General features: G+C 39.3%; 1 protein-coding gene across 1 annotated transcript in view; it reads left to right on the top strand.

The window, feature by feature from the left end:
- The window catches only part of ZNF81 (zinc finger protein 81), a 46,408-nt gene extending 19,316 nt beyond the window's left edge, over nucleotides 1–27,092 (top strand). The window contains exons 4-6 of the mRNA XM_036270901.1: nucleotides 11,230–11,356; nucleotides 12,888–12,983; nucleotides 25,234–27,092. Of these exons, the coding sequence (XP_036126794.1) occupies nucleotides 11,230–11,356; nucleotides 12,888–12,983; nucleotides 25,234–26,942 (1,932 nt within the window). The 3' untranslated portion in view covers nucleotides 26,943–27,092. The remainder of the gene's footprint in view (nucleotides 1–11,229; nucleotides 11,357–12,887; nucleotides 12,984–25,233) is intronic.
- Nucleotides 27,093–27,368: the final 276 nt, after the last annotated feature.

Raw genomic sequence — 27,368 nt, 5'->3', positions numbered from 1 at the left:
TTGGTAAAACTGCCCAGTGTAGCTGTCCGGACCAGGGCATTTGTTTGCTGAGATTTCATTGATTACTCCTTGTGTTTCCTTAATTCTCATTGGTTTGTTTAGGTTTTCTGACTCTTCCCAGTTGAATTTAGGAATAGTATATGATTCTAAGAAATTGTCCACTTCGCCTAGGTTGTCGAATTTGTTGGCATATAATCGTTTATAGTATTTTCTTATAATCCTTTGTATTTCTGTGGTGGTTCTTGTTATTTCACCTGTTTCGTTTCTGAGTTTATTAATTTGTGTCCTCTCTCTTTGTTTCTTGGTGAGTCTGGCTAAAGGTTGATCAGTTTTGTTTATCTTTTCAAAGGTCCATTTCTTGGTTTCATTGATCTTTTGTATTGCTTTTTAAGTCTCTATGTCGTTTACTTCTGCTCTGATTTTTATTATTTCCTTCCTTCTACTAAGTCTGGGTTTCTTTTTCTAAATCTTTTAGTTGTTGGATTAGATGGTTTATTAGAAATTTTTTTCTCTATTGAAGTAGGCCTGTATTGCTATGAACTTCCCTCTCAGGACTGCTTTCACTGCATCCCATAGATTATGTGCTGTTGTATGTTCATTTACATTGGTTTCGAAGTTTTAATTCCTTCCTTGATCTCTTTGGTAACCCATTAATTGTTTAATAACATGCTATTTAGCCTCATGTGTTTGAATGTTTCTGAGTGCTTTTATTGTAATTGATTTCTAGGTTCATGTTATTGTGATCTGAGTAGATTCCTGGTATGATTTTAATCTTCTTAAATTTGTAGAAACTTACTTTGTGTCCTAACATGTGGTCTATCTTCGAGAATGTCCTGTGTGCACTTGAGAAGAATGTATATTCTGTAGCTTTGGGGTGAAATGTTCTATAAATATCAGTTAAGTCCAACTGATGTAGTTCATCATTTAAGGACTCTGTTTCCTTGTTAATTTTTTTGTTTAGAAGACGTATCCAGTTGTGTCAGTGGGGTGTTAAAGTCAACCACTATGATTGTATTGCTATTGATGTCTCTCTTGAAGTCCACCAGAAGTTTTTAAATATATTTTGGTGCTCTTATATTTGGTGCATATATGTTATATTCTCTTGTTGGATTGGTTCCCTCAATGTTATGTAGTGACCTTTGTCTCTTATTATGGCCCTCATTTTGAGTATGAGTATTGCTACACCAGCTAGTTTTTCATTTCCATTTGCCTGAAAAATGTTTTTTCATCCCTTCAGTTTTATCCTGTTTGAGTATTTTGTTGTGAGGTGGGTCTCATAGACAGCATATATATGGGTCGTGTTTTCTTATCAAATCAGCTACCCTATGTCTTTTGATTGGAGCATTTAAGCCATTTACATTTAAGGTTATTATAGATACTTATTAGTTGTCAGTTTTATTTTATGCCTGTGTTCCTCCCTCTCTCTCTGTCTCTATCTTCTTCCTGTTCTTCTTCCCCCCCCTCCTCCTTTTCTTCTTCTTTTCTTCTTTTTCTTCTTCTTTCTTACTTCCTTTAGCCTTTCTTGCAGTGCTGGTTTGGGGTAAATTCCTTTAGCTTTGTTTTTTGTCTGTGAAGCTCTTTACTTCACATTCAGTTTTGAATGATAGCCTTGCTGGATAGAGTAGTCTTGGATTCAGACTACTTGCCTTTCATTACTTTGTATGCTTCATGCCATTCCCTTCTGGCCTGCAGTGTTTCTAATGAGAAATCAGCTGACAGTCTAATGGGAGCTTTCTTGCAGGTAACTTTCTGTCTCTCTTGCTTCCTTTAACCTTCTTTCTTTGTCTATAATGTTTGTCATTTTAATTATGATGTGTCTAGCTGTGGGTCTTTTTAGGTTCATCTTGCTTTGGACACTCTGTGTTTTCTGGACTTACGTGACTTTTTCCTTCACCAAGTTAGGGAAGTTTTCTGTAATTATTTCTTCAAACAGGTTCTTTATTTCTTTCTCTGATTCTTCTCCTTCTGGTAACCCTATGATGCGAATGCTGTTACATTGTATATTGTCCCAAAGCTCTCTTAAACTCTCCTCCTGCTTATTTTTTTTTCCCCATTTTCTGCTCTATTTGGGTGTTTTTTCTACCTTGTCTTCTAACTCACTGATTTGGTCTTCAGCTTCTTCTAATCTACTATTGAGACTTCCTAGGGTATTTTTCATATCAGCTATGTCATTCTTTATTTGCACTCAATTTTTATTCATAGCTTCTACTTCTTTTTTTATGGTGATGTAATTCCCACTGAGCTCTTTATGATTCTCACTAAGTTGCTTGTAGTTCTCATGAGTTGTTTGAACACCCTTAAAATTATTTCTTTGAATTTTTTACCTGACAAATTGCATTCTTCCATTTCTTGTAGTTTCTTTTCTGGTGATTCCTCCTTTTCTTTCACTTGGGTGTTGTTTCTTTGTCTCACCATTTTATCAGTCTGGTAGTTCTAGGTCCAGTGAAGGATGTTGGAATGTGTAGACAGGTCAGTGTGTATCAAATAAGGCTGCTGTGCCTCCCAGACTGTTTTGGTGTTTGGTGCCTCTTGCTTGCTGTGGGTCCTGGAGGATTGACAACTGGTGGCTGATATTGGTCTGTCATGGTAGGCGCTGCTAGGGTGCGTGGGTCCAGCTTGTGCCCTACTGGGATGTGCGGCTGCCTGGTGGGGTTTAGCTCCTGATCAGTCGCTGCTGATGCTGCCAGGGGCAAGTGTCAGCTCACTGTTTGCAGGGCTACTGCTGCTGCTGTTGCCAGGGTGTGCTTCCAGCTCCCAGTCCTCTACAGCTGTTGGGGGCTGAGGATGCTCAGCTCCCAGGACTTCGCTGCTGCTTGGGCTGGGGCACTGTTCCTGATCAGCCTCTGCTGATGCTGCTGGCAATGAGCCTCAGCTGTTGATCTGTGCTGCTGCTACCTGGTGATGGATGTCCACTCCTGAGCCTCTGCTGCTGGGGGTGTGTCTCGGCTCCTGAGCCTCAGCTGCTGTTGGGGGTGGGGATCCACTCCTGCCAGTCACTGTTGCCTTGGGGGAAGTTGCTGGGCTTCCAAGCTGGTGCTACTGCTGCTGGTGGTGCTCGGCTCTGATCAGGCTGCTGCTGTGGGGGATGGTGCTCGGCTCCCCACCAGTTGCTGCTTCTCTGAGCAGGTATCTTGACAGTGCCATGACTGTGTGCTGGTCTGTGTTGATACAACAGGGTCCACTGGTCCGATGGTGCAAGGTGCACTTGTGGACTCAGGTCTCTCAGCCCTAGCTACTCCCTGCTGCTTCTTCCGAGATAAGACCAGGGATATTCCAAAATGGTGGAGCCTTCCGGTTGCACAGGGAGAAGTGCCCTGACAAGCTGCTTACCACGGGAACTGGCTGCTCCCTGTCCACAGCACAGGAACCCTCTGCCCCACGTTTCTGCACTGCTTGAGTTTTTCTTGTCCACACTCACACTCACTCACACTCTCTCTCACAGTCGCTCACACTCTCCCTTGGGTCCTGCCTGCTGCCATCTTCAGGACACTCTCCTGCTATTAATTAGTTGAAGAAACTGGGCCATTTGTTCTGAACTATGTCTCATATTTTGGAATTTTCTAATTCTATTCTCATGTTATTTAGTAGTTTCTGTATTTCCCTTTTAATGTGAACTGCTAAATCTAGAGCTTGATCAATTCTGATTTTGTTGTTGTTGTTGCAAGAATACTTCATAGGTGCTGTTGAATGCTTGCTAGTTCAACCTTTCCAGGAGCACACAATGCCTGGTTATCTCTCTCAGTGTGTTCAGGGGTTGTCAACCTGATTCATAGAATATAAAGTTCCTTCAGTCTTTCACTTAATGGTTTTGGCAGCTATTGGTGATCCTTGGTTTTATTAGCATTTATTAGCTGGAATACTTCTACAAAGACTAAATTTCCATGATCAACTATTTGTTTATCTTGAAATGCAATATTTAGAGGAAGGCTCATAATTTTAATATAAAATTCAAGTAACATCTCGTTCTTAATATATAAACCACTTCAATGGTGATCTGTTACTAAAAGAATTCACGCCATTTTCATGATCAGACTCCAGCGTACTTCCTTGGATTTTTTCTCATAATCACCTCCTTGACATATTACACAGTCTTCTCTCCTTTTTACAGACCTGTTTGCCTTTTCCTTAATTACCAGGTATTTTCTTATCACCACATCATTCTCTTTGTCTTGTCTGGAAAATACTCCCCCCCCCCCACTATCTCTGTCACACTTATTTTCCCCAAGATTCAATTTAAACTGTATCAACTTTATGGAACTTAAACTTACACCCCCAGTAGAATTATCTATTTTCTCTTTGGGGCCTACAGTATACCCTGAATATATTTCTAACATGCACTTTTGTTTTTTGAAACTGGGTTATATTTTAAATACATTGAATTGCTCAGATCTTAAATGAATATTTTGACAAATACATATATGTAATTATCACTCAAATAAAAATAAAAATATAGGACATGTCCATCACCCTTGAAAGTACACTCTTGACCAGTCAATATCCTCCCCCTGAGTCAACCATTTTTAAGATTTTTAATCTCTATAGATTAGTTCTGCCTGTTCTTTATTGTCATATAAATAGAATCATACAGTCTGTGTTTGGCTTCTATTTATAAAATAACAAAGTATTTTTCAGAGTCATTAATGTTATTGTGTCTATCAGTTGCTCTTTCTTTTTATTGCTGAGTATTTTGTTGTATTAATATACCATACTTTATGCATTCACCTGCTGAGGAACATTTAGAATGTTTCTAGTATTTGGTTATCATGAATAAAAATTGCTATATACATTATTGTAGAATTTTCCTGAGGGTATATGTTTTCATTTTTTCAGAAACTACAAGAAATGAAATTGGTAGATTATAGGGTGGATGTATGTTTAATTTCATTAGAAAGTGCCAAAGTGATGTTTCAGTTTTACATTCCTACCAGCAATTTTTTGTTTTATTTTTTATTGTTGTTATACCTATTAGAAGTTGTTTATTAATTATTATTTTTTAATAATTTATTTTTGTTACAGATGTTTCTCCTTTTTCCCTGTAGACACCCTCTTCCAGATACCCCCACCCCCAAACATTGTTGTCTATGTCTATTGGTTATGCATATATACATATAAGTTCTTTGGTTTATCTCATCCTAGTTTCTTTTTTTTTTTATCCTCACCCGAGGACATTTTTCCATTTTTGTTCAGATAGAGTGGGAGGGAGAGAAAGGAAGAGAGAGACGGAGAGAAACATCAACGTGAAAGGGACACATCGAGTGGCTGCCTCCCACACAACCCCAACAGAGGCCAGGGACAAACTGCAACTGAGGTATGTGCCCTTAGTGAGAACCGATCCTGGGTCTCTCTGGACTGTGGGCCGACGCTCTAACTGCTGAGCCAAACTGGCCAGGGCTCATCCTAGTTTCTTTTTAATTTTAGCTTTTCTAGTGTATTGCATTTCCCTTATAACTAATGATGTTGAACCTCTTTTTATGTGCTTTATTGGCAATTTGTATACTTTTTGTGCCTGTTCAAGTACGTTTCCCATGAAAAAAATTTTTGGTTATGTTTCTTTTTCTTATTAGTTTGTAGGTATTCCTTCTACATTTTGAATATGAATGAAATGCTTTGTAAATGTATTGCAGATATTTTCTTTCAGTCTGTGGCTTGACATTTCATTTTCTTAATAACATCTTTTGATGAGCAGAAGATTTAATTTTAATAAGTCCCATTTATCAAAACATTTTTATAGTAGGTTATTTTTGTACTATGTCACTAAATCCTTTCTTGGAAACTTCTGGTTAAGATGGCGGTGTAGATAAATGTGGTAATTGCATCCTCCCACAACCACATTAAAATTACAACTAAATTAGAGAACAATCACCATTGAGAATCACCTAAAGTCTAACTGAACACAAGTCCTATAACTAAGAATATACAGAAGAAGCCATGTCAAGAGTAGGAGGAGGAGCAGAAACACAGAATGGGCTGGTCCCACACACATGTGTGGCAGTTAAAAATCAGGAGGGAGCCCGGCTAGTGTGGTTCAGTGGTTGAGCGTCGACATATGCACCAAGAGATTGCCGGTTTGATTCCTAGTCAGGGCACATGCCCAGGTTGTGGGCCTGATCCCCAGTGGGGGACATGCAGGAGGTGGCCAATTGATGCTCTCTCTCATCGATGTCTCTCTCTCTCTCCCTCTCCCTTCCTCTCTCTCTAAAATCAATACAGAAACATTATTATTATTTTTTTTATCCTCACCCGAGGACACTTTTTTCCATTTTTTGTTCAGATAGAGTAGGAGGGGGAGAGAGGGAGAGAGAGCGAGAGAGAGACAGAGAGACAGAGAGACAGAGAGACAGAGAAACATCGATGTGAAAGGGACACCCCGAATGGCAGCCACCTGCACAACCAACCAGGGCCAGGGACAAACTGCAACCGAGGCACACGCCCTTAGTGGGAACCGAACCCGGGTCTCTCTCAACCACAGACCGACGCTCTAGCCACTGAGCCAAACCGGCCAGGGCAGAAAAATTATTTTAAAAAAACAGTGGATATTGTGGCTGAGAGGAAGGGCTTCTGGAACCCCAGGGGTTCCTCTTAAAGGGCCCAGGCACAGACCTACTGGGACTCACACTCTCTGAGCTCCAGCACCAGGTGGCAACTCAAAAGACACAAGAGACATATGGGAGGAACTGAATTGTCAGGCTTCAGGGTGAGGGCTGGCGGGGTAGCTTTCTCCCAGACAGAAGTACTGGCAAGGCCATTGTTCCTTTGCAGACCCTTCCCCCTGCAGGTACAGGTGGACATCATATCTTAGTCTCCATTAACCTGGCTAACACCATGCACTCAGCTCTAAGGATTTCCTGATAACTCATGCTACCCAGCTTGTAGACCCACCCAAGCCACTTTCGGTGGCATTTCCATACAAATGGCCTGTCTTTACTCATATTGTGGATTTTCCTAAAATCTCTCAAAGATTCACAAGCCCAAAACAAGTAGCATCTGGCCTTGGTGTGCCCTCTCTACCTCTTGCTAAGCAGCCCCAAGTACAGCACTAGAGGCAGCTGGCCTCAGTTCTCACCTTGGTCTCTCCTGGACAACGCCAAACCCAGCACAAGTGGTAACCATCTGCAGATCACTTTGTAGATCATGCCAGGTGTCCCTGGGCAGGGTACAGGCAGTGGCTTACCTTGGCTTGAACCTCCCAGGAGGTCCCACAGACAGTGTACCCAGTGTACAGCTTCAGACCATGCTGGAATACCACCCAGCCACCTCTGTGAGCGACATTCAAGGGGCAGACGGTGGGCACCAGAGCCCTGCTGAAACAAGTTTTGCACTGTGGGGTCAGCCTCTGCACAGCAGCTCATCCATTATAGTCACAGCCAGTTCTTGCAGCCGATTGGCCCATGAATCAGTCTCTCACATTCACATACCAACAGCAATCAAGGCTCCACTACAACAGGAGTTGTGCATTGCCTAAACTAGGACATACCTGGTGTGTCCTGCTTAGGTGACTGAGGAGGCTGTGCAACTGGACCTCACAGAACATCTACTAATTTTTAAATTTTCTTTAAAAAATTATTTTGTGTGTTAATCCTCACCCAAGGAATTTTTTTCCATTGAATTTTAGAGAGAGTGGAAAGGAAGGCGGAGGGTGGGGGGAGAGAGAAACATCGATTGGTTACCTCCTGCATGCCTCCCAAACTAGAGCCAGGGATTGAACCTGCAACCCAGGTACATGCCCTTGACCGGGATTCAAACTTGTGACCCTTCAGTGCATGGGCTGAAGCTCTAACCGCTGAGCAACACCAGCCAGGGCTTGTTGGCTTTTTCTATTTCATTGATTTTTGGTCTTTGCTAGTTCTTTCCTTTCACTTTTTGGGGGATAATATGGTCTTTTATTTTCTAGCTCCTTGAGGTCAAATTTTAGGTTATTGATTTAGACCCCTTTTTAAAGTCTGTTTTATCTGATATAAATATTGCTACCCTGGCTTTCTTTTTTGATTCTGTTTTCATGGTATATCTTTTTCCATCCCTTTACTTTCAGTCTGTGTATGTTTTTCAATCTGAAGTGTCTCTTGTAGAGAGCATATGTGTAGGTCTTGTTTTCTTAACCATTCAGCTACCCTATTTTTTTTAAATCCTCACCTGAGGATATGTTTATTGATTTTGAGAGAGAGAGGAAGGGAAAAAGAGAGAGAGAGGGAGAGAGAGAGGAACTGATCAGTTATCTCCCATATGTGCCCTGACTGGGGATTGAACCCACTTCCTAGGTTTGTGCCCTGACCAGGAATCGTACCTGCAACCTTTTGGTATAAGGAACCACACTCCAACAGAACTACCTGCTGGGGCTACCTTGTGTCTTTTGATTGGAGCATTTAATCCATTTGCATTTAAAGTACTTGTTGATAGATATATATTTATTGCCATTTATTATTCATAATTTTGACCTTTTATGAAAAAGGAAGGATAATTTAGAGGATGGGACCAAGAACCCAGAGAGCAGAACCAAAAGCCATGGAGAATTATTCTCAGACCCTGAGGCCTAATTATGGAACTGCTAACTTTGCCCAGACAGATTAATGATTATTTTCTTTAACATTTAAAAAGTATCATATAGCATGCCGGAGTGGCTCAGTTGGTTGAGTGTCATCCTGTGCACTGAAAGGTTGCAAGTTTGATTCCCGGACAGGGCACATACCTGAGTTTTGGGTTCGATCCCTGGTCAGGGCAGCTGATTGATGTTTCTCTCTCACATCCATGTCCCCCCCCCCATCTCTCTCAGCATGTCCTCAGGTGAGGATTAAAAAAAATAAGTCCTGGCCGATGTTGTTCAGTGGTTAGCACATCAGCCTGCGCACTAAAGGGTCACGGGTTTGATTTCTGTTCAAGGGCATGTACCTTGGTTGCAGGTTCAATCCCCAGCTCCTGGGGCACGTGAAGGAGGCAACCAATGGATGTGTGTCTCTCACATCGCTATTTCTCTCAGTCTCTCTTTCCCCCCTCCCTTCCTACCTTCTACTCTCTAAAAACTGATGGAAAAGTATCCTAGGGTGAGGATTAACTAAGAATAATTTTTAAATTTTTGTCTTTCAATATTTAAAAAATAATAAAATAAAAAGTGTTTAAATCACCATTTCTTTGTATGTAATATGTCATTTTCTTCTGGCTGCTTTAAAAAAATATTTTATTTTTTGGTTTTCAGAAATTTGACTACAATATGCCTAGGTATTGTTTTCTGTGGATTTATTCTACTTGGGGTTTGCCAAATTTCTTGAATCTGTAAATTTTGTCTTTTATCAAATTTGCCAAGTTTCTGCCCATTATTTTTAAAAACATATTTTCTGCCCTTTCCTCCTTTTCTTTGGGGCCTCAAATTACATGTATATTAGATCTTTTGATTTTTTTCTTACCCATCCCTGAGACTCTATTGTTTTGTTTTGTTTCCTAAAAATTTTCTCTCTACTTTTCAGATTGGATAATTTCTGTTGGTCTGTCTTACATTCATTAACTCTTTTATTCTCTTTCTCCCTCCACTAGAATGCAAGTCCCACGAAGACAGGAAACTTTGTCTCTTCTGTTCTGATGCCTTCTAAGTACCAAGAGCAATGCTTAGTACTTAGTAGGCACTTAAATATTTTTGAAAAAGCAAATACCATAAATAGGAGAATTAATATCATTATACTTGGAAAAAGATAGGAAAATATAAAGGAGACCATAAAATAAATGTTTAAAATTATTAAAAGTAAGAGGAATGAGAAGCATGACAAAAATCAAGGGACTGTTAAAATCAGATTTGATAAACAAATACCAGTCAAGAAATGAAAAATATAGCAACTAAAAACAAAATAAAAAAACCATAAGGGATAAATTAGATTTAGAAGATAGATATGAGGAAACCACAGAATAGGGGTGATGAGATTAAAATTATATAAAACAAATTAAAATTTTGAATAAGAAGGCCTGGCATGTTTTTAATAGGAGTTCCAAAGGGAGAAAATAGTGACAATGGAGGAGAGGTAGTATTTAAAAAGACAATAGAAGAGAATTTTCTAGATTTGAAAAAATCTGTAGATTAAAGTAATATCATTTAGAGTCCCAAACATTCATTAACCTTTCTTCTGTTATCTCCATTCTTTTGTTAAGACCGTCCAGGGAATTTTTTTAGTTTCAGATTATATTTTATAGTTCTAGACTTTTCATTGGTTATTTTTTATAGTTTCTGTTTCTCAGTTGAGCTATCCTATTTTTCATTCTGTACATTGTTATCTTTATGTTCTTGAGCATACTCATGCATAACTGGTTTAAAGTCCTTTACTGCTAATTTCAGCATTTGGATCATCTCAGAGTCAGTCTCTGCATTTACTCTTGAACTTCTTCTCTTTCTTTTGACACCTTTCTAGCATTTTCTGTGTTATTTTGGATTGTATTTTAGTTGTTGTAAATCATATATTGTAGAGATTTTGGATTCTGTTTAGTCCCTTTAAAGATTGCTGATTTTGTTTTCTTTTGTAAGCACTTAACTTGACTGGACTCAAACTTGAAACTATCTTCTCTGTGGTGTGTGGTAACTCAAATTTTAGTTCATTTAAGTGGTTAAGCAGAGATTTGGGCAGAATTCATACAGAGAATTTAGGTACCCCCTGTCTGTCTGGATTCCCCCTTGACTTTCTAGTGGTCGTGATGACCACAAAACACTCCTTTGATCCTTCAAGTCAATAAGATGGAAGTTTTTTTTTTTTTTAATCCTCACCTGAGGATATTTTTCCATTTTTTGTACAGATAGAGTGGGAGGGATAGAGAGGAAGGGAGAGAGAAACATCGACGTGAAGGGACACATCGAGTGGCTGCCACCCGCACGACCAACCAGGGCCGGGGACAAACTGCAACCGAAGTACGTGCCCTTAGCGGGAACCGAACCCGGGTCTCTCCGGACCGCAGGCCGACGCTCTAACCGCTGAGCCAAACTGGCCAGGGCAAGATGGAAGTTTTTTTAAATTGGAACTTTAGTTACCTTGCACGACTGACTGGGCCTATTTGCAAGCTAAAACCTGTAGAAATGGTAAACACATCCAGTATTATCTCTTCTTGTGTCAACTCTCTTCCAGTAAATGCTTAGAATAACTAGGTATTTAATAGACACACCATATGGCATGGTGAAAAATCATTAAAAACTATTTCCTATCTATTTTCTCCCCATCCTCCTGTGCTGACCATGTCACCTTGAACAGAATTGTGTTGTTACAGGTCTCAGTGTCATTCGAGGATGTGACTGTGGACTTCAGCAGGGAAGAGTGGCAGCAACTGGATTCTACTCAGAGGCGCCTGTACCAGGAGGTGATGCTGGAGAACTACAGCCACCTGCTCTCAGTGGGTAAGCACAGCCACCCTATGAGTCTGTGAGGAGCTTGTTATGGGTAAAATTGTGTCCCCCAAAATAAAGTATGTTGAAGTCCTCATTACCTGAGAATATGACCTTATTTGGAAATAGGGTCTTTACAGAAGTAATCAAACTAAAATGAGGTTATTACGGCAAGTCCTAATTCAGTGTGGCTGGTGTCTTTATAAAACAGGGACTTCTAAACACAGATATAGACACCTAGAGAGGGAAGACAATGTGAAGACACACAAGTAAAAAATGGCCATGTGACTGGAGTGATGCTAAGCCAAGTAATGCCTGAGACCAAAGGAGAGAGGCATGAAACAGTTCCTTCCCTAACACCTTCACAAAGAGCATGGCCCTGCTGACACTCTGATTTTGGATTCATTCAAGTCTCACTCATAACTGATTTCGGTGATTTAAATGATGATATTTGAGATTTTGAGTTGATGATTTGGGGCTTAAGAGTTGATACTGGAATGATAAAGACTTTGGGGGATATTGGGATGGGATTAGTGTATTTTGAACATGGGAAAGATATTAATTGTGGGGGATCAGAGAGCAAGTTCCGATGGGTTGAATTCTGTCCCTCCCCAAAAGGTGCATGGAAGTCTTAAACCCTGATACCTCAGAATATGACCTTATTTGGAAATAGGGTCTTTATAGAGATAATCAGGTTAAAATAAGGTCATGGGGGTGGGTCCTAATCAAATATCACAGGTGTCCTTATAAAAGAAGGAAATTTGGGCACAGAAATAGACACTCACAGACAGAAGGTGATGGGAAAACACACAGGGAGAAGAGAGCCATGTGGTGACAAGAGTGTTGCATTTATAACCCAAGGAATGCCAAAGATTGTCAGCAAATACCAGAAGCTAAAAGATGCAAGGAAGGATCCTCCCTTGTAGCCTCCAGATAGAACATGACCCTGCTGACACCTTGATTTTGGAATTCTAGCCTCCAGAAATATGAGACAATAAATTTCTGTGGTTTTAAGTCAGCCAGTTATTGGTACTTTGTTATACCAGCCCTAAGAAACTAAGAACCATTTCCATTCTCAGCTGCTGAGTGCTCTGGGATGTCCTAAGTGTATGATGATGTCATTCTTTTTTTTTTTTTTTTTTTTTTTAATTTATCCTCACCCGAGGACATTTTTCCATTTTTTGTTCAGGTAGAGTGGGAGGGAGAGAGAGGAACAGAGAGAGAGAGAGAAGCATCGATGTGAAAGGAACACATCGAGTGGCTGCCACCCGCACAACCGACCAGGGCCGGGTAGAAACTGCAACCAAGGTACGCGCCCTTAGCGGGAACCGAACCCGGGTCTCTCAGGACTGCAGGCCGACGCTCTAACCGCTGAGCCAAACCTGCCAGGGCTGATGATGTCATTCTTGATTGGTCTGAGATTCTTTAGTCCCTTTCACCTCTGTGATTATTACTGTTTTCCCAATGAAATGTGATTACTTTTCTAAAGAACAAATGGAAAGCAATTAGTTGGACCTAGTTCTCTATTATGTCCAATTAACAGGGTATGAAGTTCCCAAACCAGAGGTTATCTTCAAATTGGAGCAAGGAGAGGAGCCATGCATATTGGAGGGGGAAACCCCATATCAGAGCTGTTCAGGTGAGTGAGTGTGACCCAAGCAGATGGGGGATATGGAAATACTTATTTTTTCTGAGAGAGGCTGGTGCCTTTAAAATGCTGTTGCTGCTTTTCTTGAAGGTTTAAATTTTAGAAACTGCTTGAGAATAAATAACATTGGCCTCTCAGGTACCAAATTGCGTTTTCCCTTTATTTTCTTTACTGTTATCAACTGTCTTCTTTGCCTGGGTCTCCTCCAGGAGAATTGCTGCAATTCCTGTACTCTGGATCATATGCCAGCCCTTTTCACTGTGGATGTTGATTTCTTAAATATTCTCTTCTTCCATCACATTTTATGCTTCATTACTTAACCCCAACCCCAGGGTCTTAGAATCTTATCATATACAGTCAGGTTTTAAAGGATTTGCCTTCATTGAAAATCAGTTTGTTGCCTCACTCCTATTTTTCACTTTCGTCTTCTCACTCAAAGATACCAATAAACTGTCATCTGCAAACGGCCTCACCTCCTCTCTTTGTGCACACCACCTTCGGATTCCTCACTCCTCTCCACCTCCCTTATCTCCATGCCTCTCTCCCATCTTCTGACTTTGTGATCACTGTCACGTAGCATTTTTCTTTTAAAATCAACTTTTTCTTTTTATTGGGGTGACACTAGTTAAAATGATACAGGCTTCAGGTACACAATTCCACAACACATCATCTGTACACTGTATTGTGTGTTCACCTCAAGTCAAGTCTCCTTCCATCACCATTTATCCCCCTGATACCCTTTTCTACCTCCCTCAGGCAATCACCACATTGTTGCCCATGTTCATGAGTTTTTTCTCCTTTTTTTTCACTTTTGCTCAATCCTTCCATCCCCCCACCAGGACCCTATCTTCCCCAACAGCTGTCAGTTCTATGAGTCTGTCTGTTTTGCTTCTTAGTTCATTTTGTTCATTAGATTACACTTATGAAGGTATAGTTTACATACAATAAGGTGTATCCATTTTAAGCGTGCAGTTTCTTGAGTTTCGACAGGCTACACACTAGTAAAACCACCACCCCAATCATGATATATAACATTCCATCACAAAAAAATGTTCCCTCATGCCCCGGTAGTCAATACCTACTACCACTTCAGCCCCAGGCAACTATTAACATGGTTTTTGTCACTGTAGATTATATTTATCTTTATTAATGTTTTATATCAATGAAATCATACTCTCTACTTTTTTCATTCAGCATAATGATTTTGTGATTTATTCATTATTTGGTTATTATGAGCTGCAGTGAATGTTTTAGTATGTCTTTGTGTGGACCTGTTTTTATTTCGCTTGGGTAAATACCTAGGAGTGGAGTTGCCAGGTCATATAATAAGTACATGGTTATCTTTTTTGTTGTTGTTAATCCTTGTCAGAGGATATTTTTTCCATTGATTTTTAAAGAGAGTGGAAGGAAAGGGGTGGGGAGAGGGAGAGAGAAACATAAATGTGAGAGAGACACATAGATTGGTTGCCTCCCACATGCACCCCAGGCCAGGGGTTGAGCCTGCAACCCAGGTATATGCCCTTGACTAGGAATCAAACCCATGATCCTTCAGTCCGCGGGCCAATGCTATAACTACTGAGCCAAACCGTCCGAGGCAGGAGTGGAGTTGCCAGGCATATAATAAGTGTATGCTTATCTTTATAAGAAATTGCCAAACTGTCTTCCAAAGTGGCTATGCCATTTTACATTCCCAACAGCAATACCTGAGAATTCCTGTTGCTCTACATTCTCGTCAACGCTTGCTATCATCAGTCTCTTTAATTTTTGCTATTATAGTAGATATGTAATGGTATCTCATTATGATTTTAAATTGCATTCCTCTGGTGAATAATGATGTTAAGTATCTTTTTATGTGCTTATTGACCATTTGCACATTTTTATGTGAAGTGTCTATTCAAATATTTTTCTCATTTTTATTGGGTTTGTCTTCTTATTGAGTTGTGTTTTTTATATTTGCTGGATATAGTTCCTTTGCCAAATCTATGTATTGCCAATATTTTGTTTCAATCTGTGGCTTGCAATTTTATGTTCTTACTGGTGACTATCAAAGACCAAAATTTTTAATTTTGATAGAGTTTAATTTATTATCCTTTAGCCCTGGCCAATTTGGCTCAGCGGTTGGAGCGTCCGCCTGCGGTCCAGAGAGACCCAGGTTCGGTTCCCGCTAAGGGCATGTATCTTGGTTGCAGTTTGTCCCCGGCCCTGGTTGGTCGTGCGGGTGACAGCCACTCGATGTGTCTCTTTCACATCGATGTTTCCCTCTCTCTTCCTCTCTCTCCCTCCCACTCTATCTGTACAAAAAATGGAAAAATGTCCTCTGGTGAGGATAAAAAAAAATTTTAAAAAAACACAAAAAACTTGTTAGTATTTTTTGTGATCTATTTAACAAATCTTTGCCTGTGATAAGGTCACAAGGATTTTCTCATATTTTCTTCTGTATATTTTATCATTTTAGCTTTTGTAATTTAGGTGTATGATTTATTTTGTGTGTTTAATGTAAGGATGGATGTTCAATTTTTCAGTATGAAATCCAGTTGTTCCAGAACCATTTATTAAAGAAACTTTCTTTTCCCCACTGAAATACCTAGGCTTGTTCATCAAAATCAATTGACTTTACATATGTGAACCTGTTTCTGAACTCTGCATTCTGCTCAGTTGGTCGATATGTGTTTTTGTTTTAAAATATTGGTTTTATTATTATTTAGGTATGGTGAGGCCAACAGATCCAGAGATGACTGCCACTGAAAACATAGTTTGTAACTCATGGTTCCCAAGGGGAGGGGCCATGCCACACCATGCAAGATCACAAGGGAAATCACCAGGGTCAGCCAGGAGGCAGAAGTTGCGCGGGAAGAGCATGGGCAAGAGCCTTTATTGTGATTTTCATGGGAAAGAATGAGTGAGGCAGAGTAAACAGGCTGGGAATGTTTAGGATTAGGTAGTTTTGAGTAATTTAATGGAGGCTCTGGGATGTAGGAACTGTCCCTGGTAGCCTCTTATTTGGCCCTGAGGTAATTAGGGCAGGGAAATAGTAGCTCAACCTGTGAAAGCTTGATAAAGGAGAGAGTTGGTGGATATGGCCTATGAATTGGTTGGTTTGCATATGAAAGGCATGCTCACAGGGAAGTCATTTACTATCTCTAGGTGTTACTAGCCTTCAGAGGGACAGTCTTTCTAGGATCAGCAAGGCACCAAGTGGCAGAGCATCAAGAATACAGAAAATATAGTAAATCCACAGGCTTTTTGGCAAACCCATACGTGCTTTTATAATGAGTCTTGAAATCAAATAGAATGAGTTCTCCAACTTTGCTTGTTTTTATTACTTTGGCTCTTCTAGCTCATTTGCATTTCCATATGCTTTTAGAATTAGTTTGTAATTTTTATTTTATTTTATTTTTTTAATAAATTATTTATTTATTTTTTTGTTACAGATATTTTACCTTTTTTACCCCATTGGCACCCCCCTCCCCAACCCACCCCCACCCTGACCCCGGCTTAGTTGTCCATGTCCATTGGTCATGCATACATGCATATAAGTTCTGTGGTTTATCTCTTCCCACCCCCCCACCCCCTCTTCTGAGGGATGTCAGTCTGTGCCCTACTTCCATGTTTCTGGGTCTACTGTATTCCTCAGACTGTTATGTTCATTATATTCCGTATATAAGTGAGATCATGTGGTATTTGTCTTTTTCTGCTTGGCTTCTTTCACTTAGGATAATACTTTCCAGGTCCCTCCATGTCGTCTCAAAGAATAAGAGATCTTTCTTTCTTACCGCTGCATAGTACTCCATTGTGTATATGTACCAGCTTTTTTATCCATTCGTCTACTGATGGACACTTGGGCTGTTTCCAGATCTTAGCTATTGTAAATAGTGCTGCTATGAACATGGGGGTACATATATTCTTCCTGATTGGTGTTTCAGGCTTCTTAGGGTATATTCCTAGCAGTGGGATCACTGGGTCAAATGGAAGTTCAATTTTTAATTTTTTTAGGTAACACCATATTGTTTTCCATAGTGGCTGCACCAGTCTGCATTCCCACCAGCAGTGTATTACAGTCCCCTTTTCTCCACACCCTCGCCAACACTTGTTGTTTGATGATTTGTTGATGGCGGCCATTCTGACAGGTGTGAGGTGATACCTCATTGTTGTTTTAATTTGCATCTCCCTGATGATTAGTGATGTTGAGCATTTCTTCATATATCTTTTGGCCATTTGTATGTCCTGTTTGGACAGGTGTCTATTCAGCTCCTCTGCCCATTTTTTAATTGGGTTCTTTGTCTTCCTTTTGTTGAGTTGTATGAGCACTCTCTATATATTGGAAATTAACCCCTTATCTGATACATCATTGGGAATGATGTTCTCCCATACAGTGGGTTGCCTTTCCATTTTGATGATTGTTTCTTTTGCTGTGCAGAAGCTTTTTAGTTTGATGTAGTCCCATGTGTTCATTTTCTCCTTTGTTTCTGTTGCCTTAGGTGATGTATCAGTGAAAATTCTGCTCCGTATGATGTCCGAAATTTTGTTGCCTACATTTTCTTCTAGAATTTTTATGGATTCACAGGTCACATTTAAGTCTATTATCCATTTTGAGTTTATTTTTGTGTATGGTGTAAGTTGATGGTCTAGTTTCATTTTTTTGCATGTAGCTGTCCAATTTTCCCAACACCATTTATTAAAGAGGCTGTCTTTACTCCACTGCATGCTCTTGCCACCTTTGTCAAATATTAATTGAGCGTATTGCCTTGGGTCCATTTCTGGGTTTTCAGTTCTGTTCCACTGGTCTATATGCCTGTTTTTGTGCCAGTACCAGGCTGTTTTGGTTACAGTCGCTTTGTAGTATAACCTGATATCTGGTATTGTGATCCCTCCAACTTTGTTCTTCTTTTTCAAGATTGCTGTGGCTATTCGGGGTCTTTTTTGGTTCCATATGAACTTTTGAAGTATTTGTTCTAGTTCTATGAAATATGTCATTGGTATTTTGATGGGGATTGCATTGAATCTATAGATTGCTTTGGGTAGTATGGACATTTTAATGATGTTAATTCTTCCAATCCATGAACAGGGTATGTGCTTCCACTTTTTTATATCTTCCTCTATTTCTTTTTTCAATGACCTGTAGTTTTCTGCAAATAGGTCCTTTACTTCTTTGGTTAAGTTTATTCCTAGGTATCTTAATTTTTTTGGCACGATGGTAAATGGGATTGTTTTCGTAGTTTCTTTTTCTGTGAGTTCATCATTGGTGTACAAGAATGCTGTCGATTTGTTGACGTTAATTTTGTATCCTGCTACTTTGCCAAATTCATTTATTAAGTCTAGTAGATTTTTGATAGTGTCTTTAGGGTTTTCTATGTATAATATCATGTCATCTGCAAATAATGACAGTTTCACTTCCTCCTTTCCAATTTGGATCCCTTTTCTTTTTTCTTCCTGTCTGATTGCTGTGGCTAAGACTTCCAGTACAATGTTAAATAAGAGTGGCGAAGTGGACATCCCTGTCTTGTTCCTGTTCTTAATGGAAATGGTTTTAGTTTCTGTCCATTGAGTATGATGTTGGCTGTAGGTCTTTCATATATGGCCTTTATTAGGTCTAGATATGATCCCTCTATTCCCACATTGCTGAGCATTTTTATCAGAAATGGATGCTGGATTTTGTCGAATGCGTTTTCAGCATCTATTGATATGATCATGTGGTTTTTATTCTTCATTTTGTTTATGTGGTGTATCACGTTTATTGATTTGCGAATATTGTACCAGCCTTGCATCCCTGGAATGAATCCCACTTGGTCATGGTGGATAATTTTTTTGGTGTATTGCTGGATCCGATTTGCTAGTATTTTGTTCAGGATTTTGGCGTCTATGTTCATCAGGGATATTGGCCTGTAGTTTTCTTTCTTCGTAGTGTCTTTTTCTGGTTTTGGAATTAGAATTATGCTGGCCTCATAGAACGTGTTTGGAAGTCTTCCTTCTTCTTGAATTTTTTGAAATAGTTTGAGAAGAATGGGTGTTAGTTCTTTTTTGAATGTTCGGTAAAACTCCCCCGTGAAGCCATCTGGGCCTGGGCTTTTGTGTGCTGGGAGAGTCTTGATTACCTCTTCAATTTCCTTAGTTGTTAATGGTCTGTTCAAGTTTTCTCTCTCTCCCGGGTCTAGTTTTGGGAGACTGTGTGTTTCTAGAAATTTGTCCATTTCGCTTAGATTGTCGAATTTATTGCCATATAGTTGTTCATAGTAGTTGTTAACGATCTTTTGTATTTCCTTGGTGTCAGTTGTTACTTCTCCTCTTTTATTTCTGATATTGTGTATTTGGGTTCTCTCTCTTTGTTTCTTGGTGAGTCTAGCTAAGGGTCCATCAATCTTGTTTATCTTTTCAAAGAACCAGCTCTTTGTTTCATTGATCCTTCGAATTGTTTTTTTGGTCTCTATGTCATTTATTTCTGTTCTGATCTTTACTATTTCCTTCCTTCTACTTGCTCTGGGGTTTTCGTTTTGTTTGCTTTCTAATTCTTTAAGTTGTGACGTTAGACAGTCAATTAGAAATTTTTCTTTTTTTTGAGGTAGGCCTGTAGTGCTATGAACTTCCCTCTCAGAACTGCTTTCGCTGCATCCCATAGATTTTGTGTTGTTGTGTGTTCATTTTCATTGATTTCCAGGAAGTTTTAATTTCTTCCTTGATCTCCTCGGTGACCCATTAATTGTTTAATAACATGTTATTTAGCCTCCATGTGTTGAAATGTCTTTGCATGTTCTTGTTGCAATTGACTTCTTGTTTTATGCCATTGTGATCTGAGAAGATGCTTGATATGATTTCAGTCTTCTTGAACTTGTAGAGATTTAGTTTGTGTCCTATCATGTGGTCTATCTTTGACAATGTCCCATGTGCACTTGAGAAGAATGTGTATTCTGTAGTTTTGGGGTGTAATTCTCTGTAGATATCTATTAAATCCATTTGGTCTAGTGCTTCATTTAGAGTCTCTGTTTCCTTGCTAATTTTTTGCCTAGAGTATCTATCCTGTGCTGTCAACGGGGTATTGAAGTCCCCTGCTATGATTGTATTGTTGTCGATTTCTCCTTGGAAGTCCTCCAGAAGATTTTTAATATATTTTGGTGCTCCTATATTGGGTGCATATATGTTTATCAAGGTTATATCTTCCTGTTGGATAGATCCTTTCAATATTATGTAGTGGCCTTCTTTGTCTCTAGTTATGGCCTTCATTTTCAAATCTATTTTATCAGATATGAGAATTGCTACCCCAGCTTTTTTTCCTTTCCATTTGCTTGGAAATTTTTTTTCCATCCTTTCACTTTCAACCTATGTGAGTCTTTTGTTGTGAGGTGGGTCTCTTATAAACATATAGATGAGTTATGCTTTTTTATCCAATCAGCTACTCTGTGTCTTTTTATGGGAGCATTCAATCCATTTACGTTTAAGGTGATTATTGATATGTACTTATTTATTGCCATTTTTGTTTAATGTGGTTCTATTTTTCTTCCCATTTCTACTGCTAATTACAGCAGTCCTTTTAACATTTCTTGCAGTGCTGGTTTGTTGCTAATGTATTCCCTTAGCCTTTTTTTTGTCTGGGGAGCTCTTTATTTGATCTTCTATTTTTTTTTTTTTTATCCTCACATGAGGATATTTTTCCATTTTTTGTACATATAGAGTGGGAGGGAGAGAGAGGAAGGGAAAGAGAGAGAGAAACATCGATGTGAAGGGACACATCGAGTGGCTGCCACCCGCACGACCAACCAGGGCCGGGGACAAACTGCAACCAAGGTACGTGCCCTTAGCGGGAACCGAACCCGGGTCTCTCCGGACCGCAGGCCGACGCTGTAACCGCTGAGCCAAACTGGCCAGGGCTGATCTTCTATTTTGAATGATAGCCTTGCTGGGTAGAGTAGTCTTGGATTCAGATTCTTGTTTTTCATGACTTTGATTACTTCATGCCATTCCCTTCTGGCCTGGAGTGTTTCTTGTGAAAAGTCAGCTGAGAGCCATATGGGGTTTCCTTTATAGGTAACCTGTTGCTTATGTCTTGCTGCTTTTAGGATTCTCTCGTTGTCTTTAATTTGTGGCATTTTAATTACTATGTGTCTTGGTGTGGGCCTGTTTGGGTTCCTCTTACTTGGGACTCTCTGTGCTTCTTGAACTTGAATGCCTTCTTCACCAAATTAGGGAAGTTTTCTGTCACTATTTTTTTGAATATATTCTCTATCCCTTGCTCATTTTCTTCTCCTTCGGGGACTCCTATAATGCGAATATTATTACGTTTCCAGTTGTCCCATAGTTCTCTTAAGCTGTCTTCCTGTTTTTTAATAGTTTTTTCCTTTTGTTTTTCTGATTGGTTGATTTTTTTCTACCCTGTCTTCCAATTCACTGATCCGGTCCTCAGCTTCCTCTATTCTGCTTTTTAAACCTTCCAATGTGTTTTTCATTTCGGATATGTCATTTTTTATCTCTTCTTGATGGTTTTTAATTTCCAATTGGCTTATTTTCAGTGTCTCTATGTCCTTACTCATGCTGTTCAGCTTCCTCAAGATCATGGCTCTGAATTCTAGCTCTGTTAACATGCCTAATTGCTCCACATTGATCTCATCTTCAGTGGAGGTCTCTTGCTCTTTCATTTGGTTTCTGTTTCTATGTTTCACCATTTTGGCTATCACCGTGGGCTTTGGAGCCTGTCAAGTTTTCCCTGTGGGTGTTGGTGTTCTGCTGTTTGTGGCTCCCTCCTGTGTTTAGATGAGCGAGGGAAGACCCACGTTAAACACCACTGTCAAGTCTCAGTTTCCTGGTTAAAGTTGCCAGCCCAGGAAAGGTACTGTTATCCTCTAGCTTTTTGCCTGGAGGTTAGCAGTCGAGGTTACTTGATGAGTTTTGGGTTGTCAGTTGATTGAAAAGCTCCCTCAGGTGCTCAGCACAAGGGGATTTCCCGAGGGTGGGGCAGATGCTGGTTGTTAATGAGCTGCAATTAGCACTTCAATGGCCCACAGGGTGGGGTTGGATCTCCGAGGGAGGGGCTTCTGCCTCTCCTCAGAGCCTTGGGAAGGAGCAATATGCCCACCATCCTGCGTGGCTGCACTCAGCAAAAGCTCTGAGTGCCCTCCAAATCCTGAGTGTCCCGACACAGCTCCAGTCCAGTCTGCCCTCCCTCTGCCGGAGCCCAAGGTGAGTGGCTGTGGCTTTTTTAGCCTCTGTCCCGGCTGCGCTGTGGAGCCGCCTGGGAGTGTAACCCGCGGGCGCCGCTTACAGCTAAGGCTGCTGCCGAGCTGCTGACCTTGGGCTCCCAGCCCCTGTCTCGCGCCTTCCCAAGCCTACCGGGATGGAGTCAGTGTCCCTCGTTGTATGGTCCTCGCAAGCTGCTTTTCTGTTGCTTTTTCCCATCAATTTGTCTTTGTTATAGTTGTAATTCCAGTTTGGTTCTGGGAGACGGTCTGTGTAGCTTCCGTTCACTCCGCCGCCATTTTTTCCTCCAGTTTGTAATTTTTTTTTAAAAGCCTGCTGAGATTTTATTTGGAGTTGAGTTGACTCTATAGATCAATTTTAGGAGAATTGACATTTTAACAGTTTCGAGTCTTCTAATCCATGAACTTGGATATTTTTGTATTTTTTTTAGATCTTTTATTTTGTTCAGTGATATTTTATATAATTCAGTGTAGAAGTCATACATTCTTCATTAAATTTATCCCTAAGTATTTAATTTTTTTTTATCCTCACCTGAGGACATTTTTGCATTTTATCTTCAGATACAGTGGGAGGGTGAGAGGGAGGAAGAGACAGAAACATCGGCATGAGAGAGACATATCCAGTGGTTGCCACCCACACAACCCCAACTGGGGCCGGGGACAAACTGCAACCGAGGTACGTGCCCTAAGAAGGAACCAAACCCGGGACTCTGGTCCATGGGCTTACGTTCTAACCGCTGAGCAAAACCGGCCAGGGCCTAAGTATTTAATTTTTTTACACTATTGTAAATGGCAGTGGTTTTCTTAAATTTTATTTTTAGATTGCTCATTGCTAATATAGATTGCTAGTGATTGATTTTTGTACATTGACTTTGTATCCTGAGGCATAACTAAATCCACCTATTAGTTTTCTTCTAGGTTCCTTGGGACTTTTTATGTACGTAATCATTATCACTTTAGGGACACTTTTACTTCTTTCTGTCTAATCTCATGCTTTTTATTTCTTTTCCTTTCCTTATTTCATTTTCTAAGACCTTCAGATTGATGCTGAATAAAAGTGTGAGTGTGGGTATGTTTGCCTTGTTCCTGATATTAGGGGCAAAAAATTCTTATCATAAGTATGGAGCTGCCCTTTATCAGGTTATGTGAGTTCCTTTATAGTCCTAGCTTGTTAGACAGGTTTTTGAAAAAAATCATAATTAAGTGTTGAATTTTGTCAAATTCTTTTTCTTCATCTTATTAGAGTGATCATATAAGTGATTGCTTTTAACTTGTTAATATATACATGCATTTATTGATTTTCAAATGTTAAATTAACCTTGTATTTCTGAGATAAATACTAGTGATTATGATACATTACCCTTAATATATATTGTTGGATTCTATTTTTATATTTTGTTTAAAATATTTAACGGAGTGGTATTGGTTTGTAGTTTTCTTTTTTTGCAGTGTCTTTGTCAGGTTTGGGTGTTAGCATTATGCTTGGCCATATAATATGAGTTGTGAATGAGTTCCATTCTCTATTTTTTGAAATAGTTTGTGTAAGATTGTTATTTCTGCTTATGCTGTTTCACAGAATTCACCAGTGAAAATGTCTGGGCCTGGAGTTTTCTCAATGGGAAAGTTTTAATAATAAATTAAATTTATTTAATATACATAGAGCTCTTAGATTTTCTGTTTCATTTTTTGTCATACGTAATACGTTGTATTTTTTCAAGGAATTTGTCTATTTTCTTTATGTTGTGTAATTTAATTCTGTTGTAGTCTGAGAATACACTCTGTATGCTTCAGCAAATGGTCTGTCTAGGGGAATGTTCCATGTATCTCTGAAAAGAATGCATATTCAACTCTTGATGGGTGCTGTGTTAAGTAGAAAACAATTACACATGATGGCGAGTTGGAGAATAGACATCTATTTATTGTTTGTATAGGTCAAGATGGCTATTACCACAATATATTTCCTAGAGGCATGAATAAATTTTTTCAGTTTTTTGAGATATAATTGACACACAGCACTATATAAGTTAAGGTGTACAGCATAATAACTTGACTTACTTACATCGTGAAATGATTACTACAGAAAGTTTAGTTAACGCCCATCTCATATAGAGATAAAAAATAAAGTTATTTTCCTTGTGATGAGAAGTTTTGGGATATTCTCCCTTAGCAAATTAAATTGTTTTGTTGACCACATTAATTTGGCATTGTTGTTAATAAGCAAGAAGCAACAAGATTAGTGAAGACTTAGAATCTAAAGCTAATGAGGACTTAGACTCTGAGTCACCCCCTCCAAGCCTAGGCTCTCCATCGATATTTTTCCTGAAAACCTATGTCTTTTTATTTTATTTATTTTTTTATCCTCACTCGAGGACATTTTTCCATTTTTTGTTCAGATAGAGTGGGAGGGAGAGAGAGGAAGAGAGAGAGAGAGAGAGAGAGAGAGACATCGACGTGAAAGGGACACATCGAGTGGCTGCCACCCGCACGACTAACCAGGGCCGGGGACAAACTGCAACCAAGGTACGCGCCCCTAGCGGGAACCAAACCTGGGTCTCTCTGGACCACAGGCCAACACTCTAACCACTGAGCAAAAACCGGCCAGGGAAACCCTTGTCTTTTTACTCTTTAGTCCACCCTACTTAATATTCAAGCCTCCTACCCAATTTGAGCTAAATTGCATATGTTGAACTCTAATCTCCAACACTTAATAACCATATTTTAGGACAAATTATATATAACCATTATGAGCTTTACTTTTCTTATTTACAATAGGTGAATAATAATAGAAAATACCTCATTGGACTTTGGAATGGATTAAATGAGTCTGTATGTATATATTTCTTAGAATAATGCCTGGAACATCGTAAGTGTCATACAAAAGCTTGGCACAAAATAGGTGCTATATATGTATTTCCTGTCAATGTTGTCACCGTCATTATCATCATCATTGAATTTGTTGGTTTCCTTATGTTCAATTTGGATTAACTTATATGTACCTTTTAATCTTCTCTTATCTATTCTTTCTGTTGATTTTACTTTTTTTTCCCCTCTCTTTTTAGATGGGAAGTTTGGGATTAAGACCTCAAAACAAACAATTTCTGGGAAAGCTTCATTTCATAGTGAAATGGAGGGTGAAGATATGAGAGACGATTCATTGTATTCCATTTTAGAACTGTGGCAAGATGCTGAACAGATAAAAAGATATCAGGAAAAACAGAACAAACCTGTGAGTCATGCTACATTCGTAAATAAAAAAATATTGAATACGGAGTGGCATTATGAATATAAAGACAGTGGAAAATTTGTTCATCCAAGCCCAAATCATATTATTGCTTCACAGAAAAGACCCCATAAACGTGACTCATTTGAAAAGAGTTTTAAGCATAATTTAGACTTACACATTCATACTAAAAACAAAGCGACAAAGAACTTTGATAAAATTATTGGACACAGTCAAGTTTTCTCCCAGAGCTCTTCTTATACTAATCATGAAAATATGCATACAGGAGTGAAATTTTGTGAAAGTAATCAGTGTGGAAAAGTACTCAATCTCAAACAAGCACTCAGTCACAATCTGAAATTTCCTGTTGGGGAAAAAGCAAATATGTGTACTGAATTTGGGAAGATATTCACCCAGAAGTCACACTTCTTTGCATCTCAGAGAATTCATACTATGGAAAAACCTCATGAACTTAGTAAATGTGTAAATGTTTTTACAGAGAAGCCACTACTCAGTATATATCTCAGAGTTCATAGAGATGAAAAACTATATATATGTACTGAATGTGGGAAGGCATTCATCCAGAATTCAGAATTAATTATGCATGAGAAAACTCATACTAGAGAAAAACCCTATAAATGCAGTGAATGTGGAAAATCATTTTTCCAGGTATCATCTCTACTTAGGCACCAGACAACTCATACAGGGGAAAAACTCTATGAATGCAGTGAATGTGGGAAAGGCTTCTCTCTGAACTCAGCCCTCAGTGTACATCAGAAAATTCATACTGGAGAGAGACACCACAAATGCAGTGAATGTGGGAAAGCCTTTACCCAAAAATCAACACTCAGGATGCATCAGAGAATTCATACAGGAGAGAGATCCTATATATGTACTGAATGTGGGCAGGCCTTCATCCAGAAGGCACACTTGATCGCACATCAAAGAATTCATACTGGAGAGAAGCCTTATGAATGTAGTGACTGTGAGAAATCTTTCCCTTCTAAGTCACAACTCCAGATGCATACGCGAATTCACACAGGAGAGAAACCCTATATATGCACCGAATGTGGAAAGGCCTTTACCAACAGGTCAAATCTCAATACTCACCAGAAATCTCATACTGGAGAGAAGTCTTATATATGTGCTGAATGTGGGAAAGCCTTCACCGACAGGTCAAATTTTAATAAGCACCAGACAATTCATACTGGAGAGAAACCCTACGTTTGTGCTGATTGTGGAAGGGCTTTTTTCCAGAAGTCAGAGTTAATTACACATCAGAGAATTCATACTACAGAGAAGCCTTATAAATGTCCTGACTGTGAGAAATCCTTCTCCAAGAAACCACATCTCAAAGTACATCAACGAATTCACACAGGAGAGAAACCATATATATGTGCAGAATGTGGGAAAGCCTTCACTGACAGGTCAAATTTCAATAAACACCAGACAATTCATACTGGAGATAAACCCTATAAATGCAGTGACTGTGGAAAGGGCTTTACTCAGAAATCAGTTCTGAGTATGCATCGCAATATTCATACATGAATGTAACCTTGTTTCTTGCAAATGAGAAAGCCTTATCACAGAAGTCAGGTCTAAGTGTATATCAAAATCCATCCAAGACAGATCCTATATGAATATATTACATAATAAAAATTTGTCAAGCTCTCTCACCTGAGATGAAAAAATTATTTAGAAGCGATCCTCTAAGAATGCACTGAATGAATGAAGGGGAATTTTCATATTTGCATAGCCTCACAAAATATAGATTTAATACTAGGAAAAATGCTGTCAGTTTAATGCATTATGAAAAAAGCCTTCCTACTGTAAAGAAAGTATTATAAGGCAAATTGTTACCAAATTCTTTATAGATGGAGTGTGAAAAATATGTAAATGTCAGTCATATTAAGCAATTTAAAGTGACAACAAAATGAAAAGTAGGACAACAAAATAGTATATTTGATGTGTAGA

Source organism: Molossus molossus, unplaced genomic scaffold (assembly GCF_014108415.1).
Source record: "Molossus molossus isolate mMolMol1 unplaced genomic scaffold, mMolMol1.p scaffold_m16_p_2, whole genome shotgun sequence".
In the NCBI taxonomy this organism is placed as follows: Eukaryota; Metazoa; Chordata; class Mammalia; order Chiroptera; family Molossidae; genus Molossus; species Molossus molossus.
The sequence above is the reverse complement of the archived record's forward strand: the minus strand, read 5'-3'. Positions and strand labels throughout refer to the sequence as shown.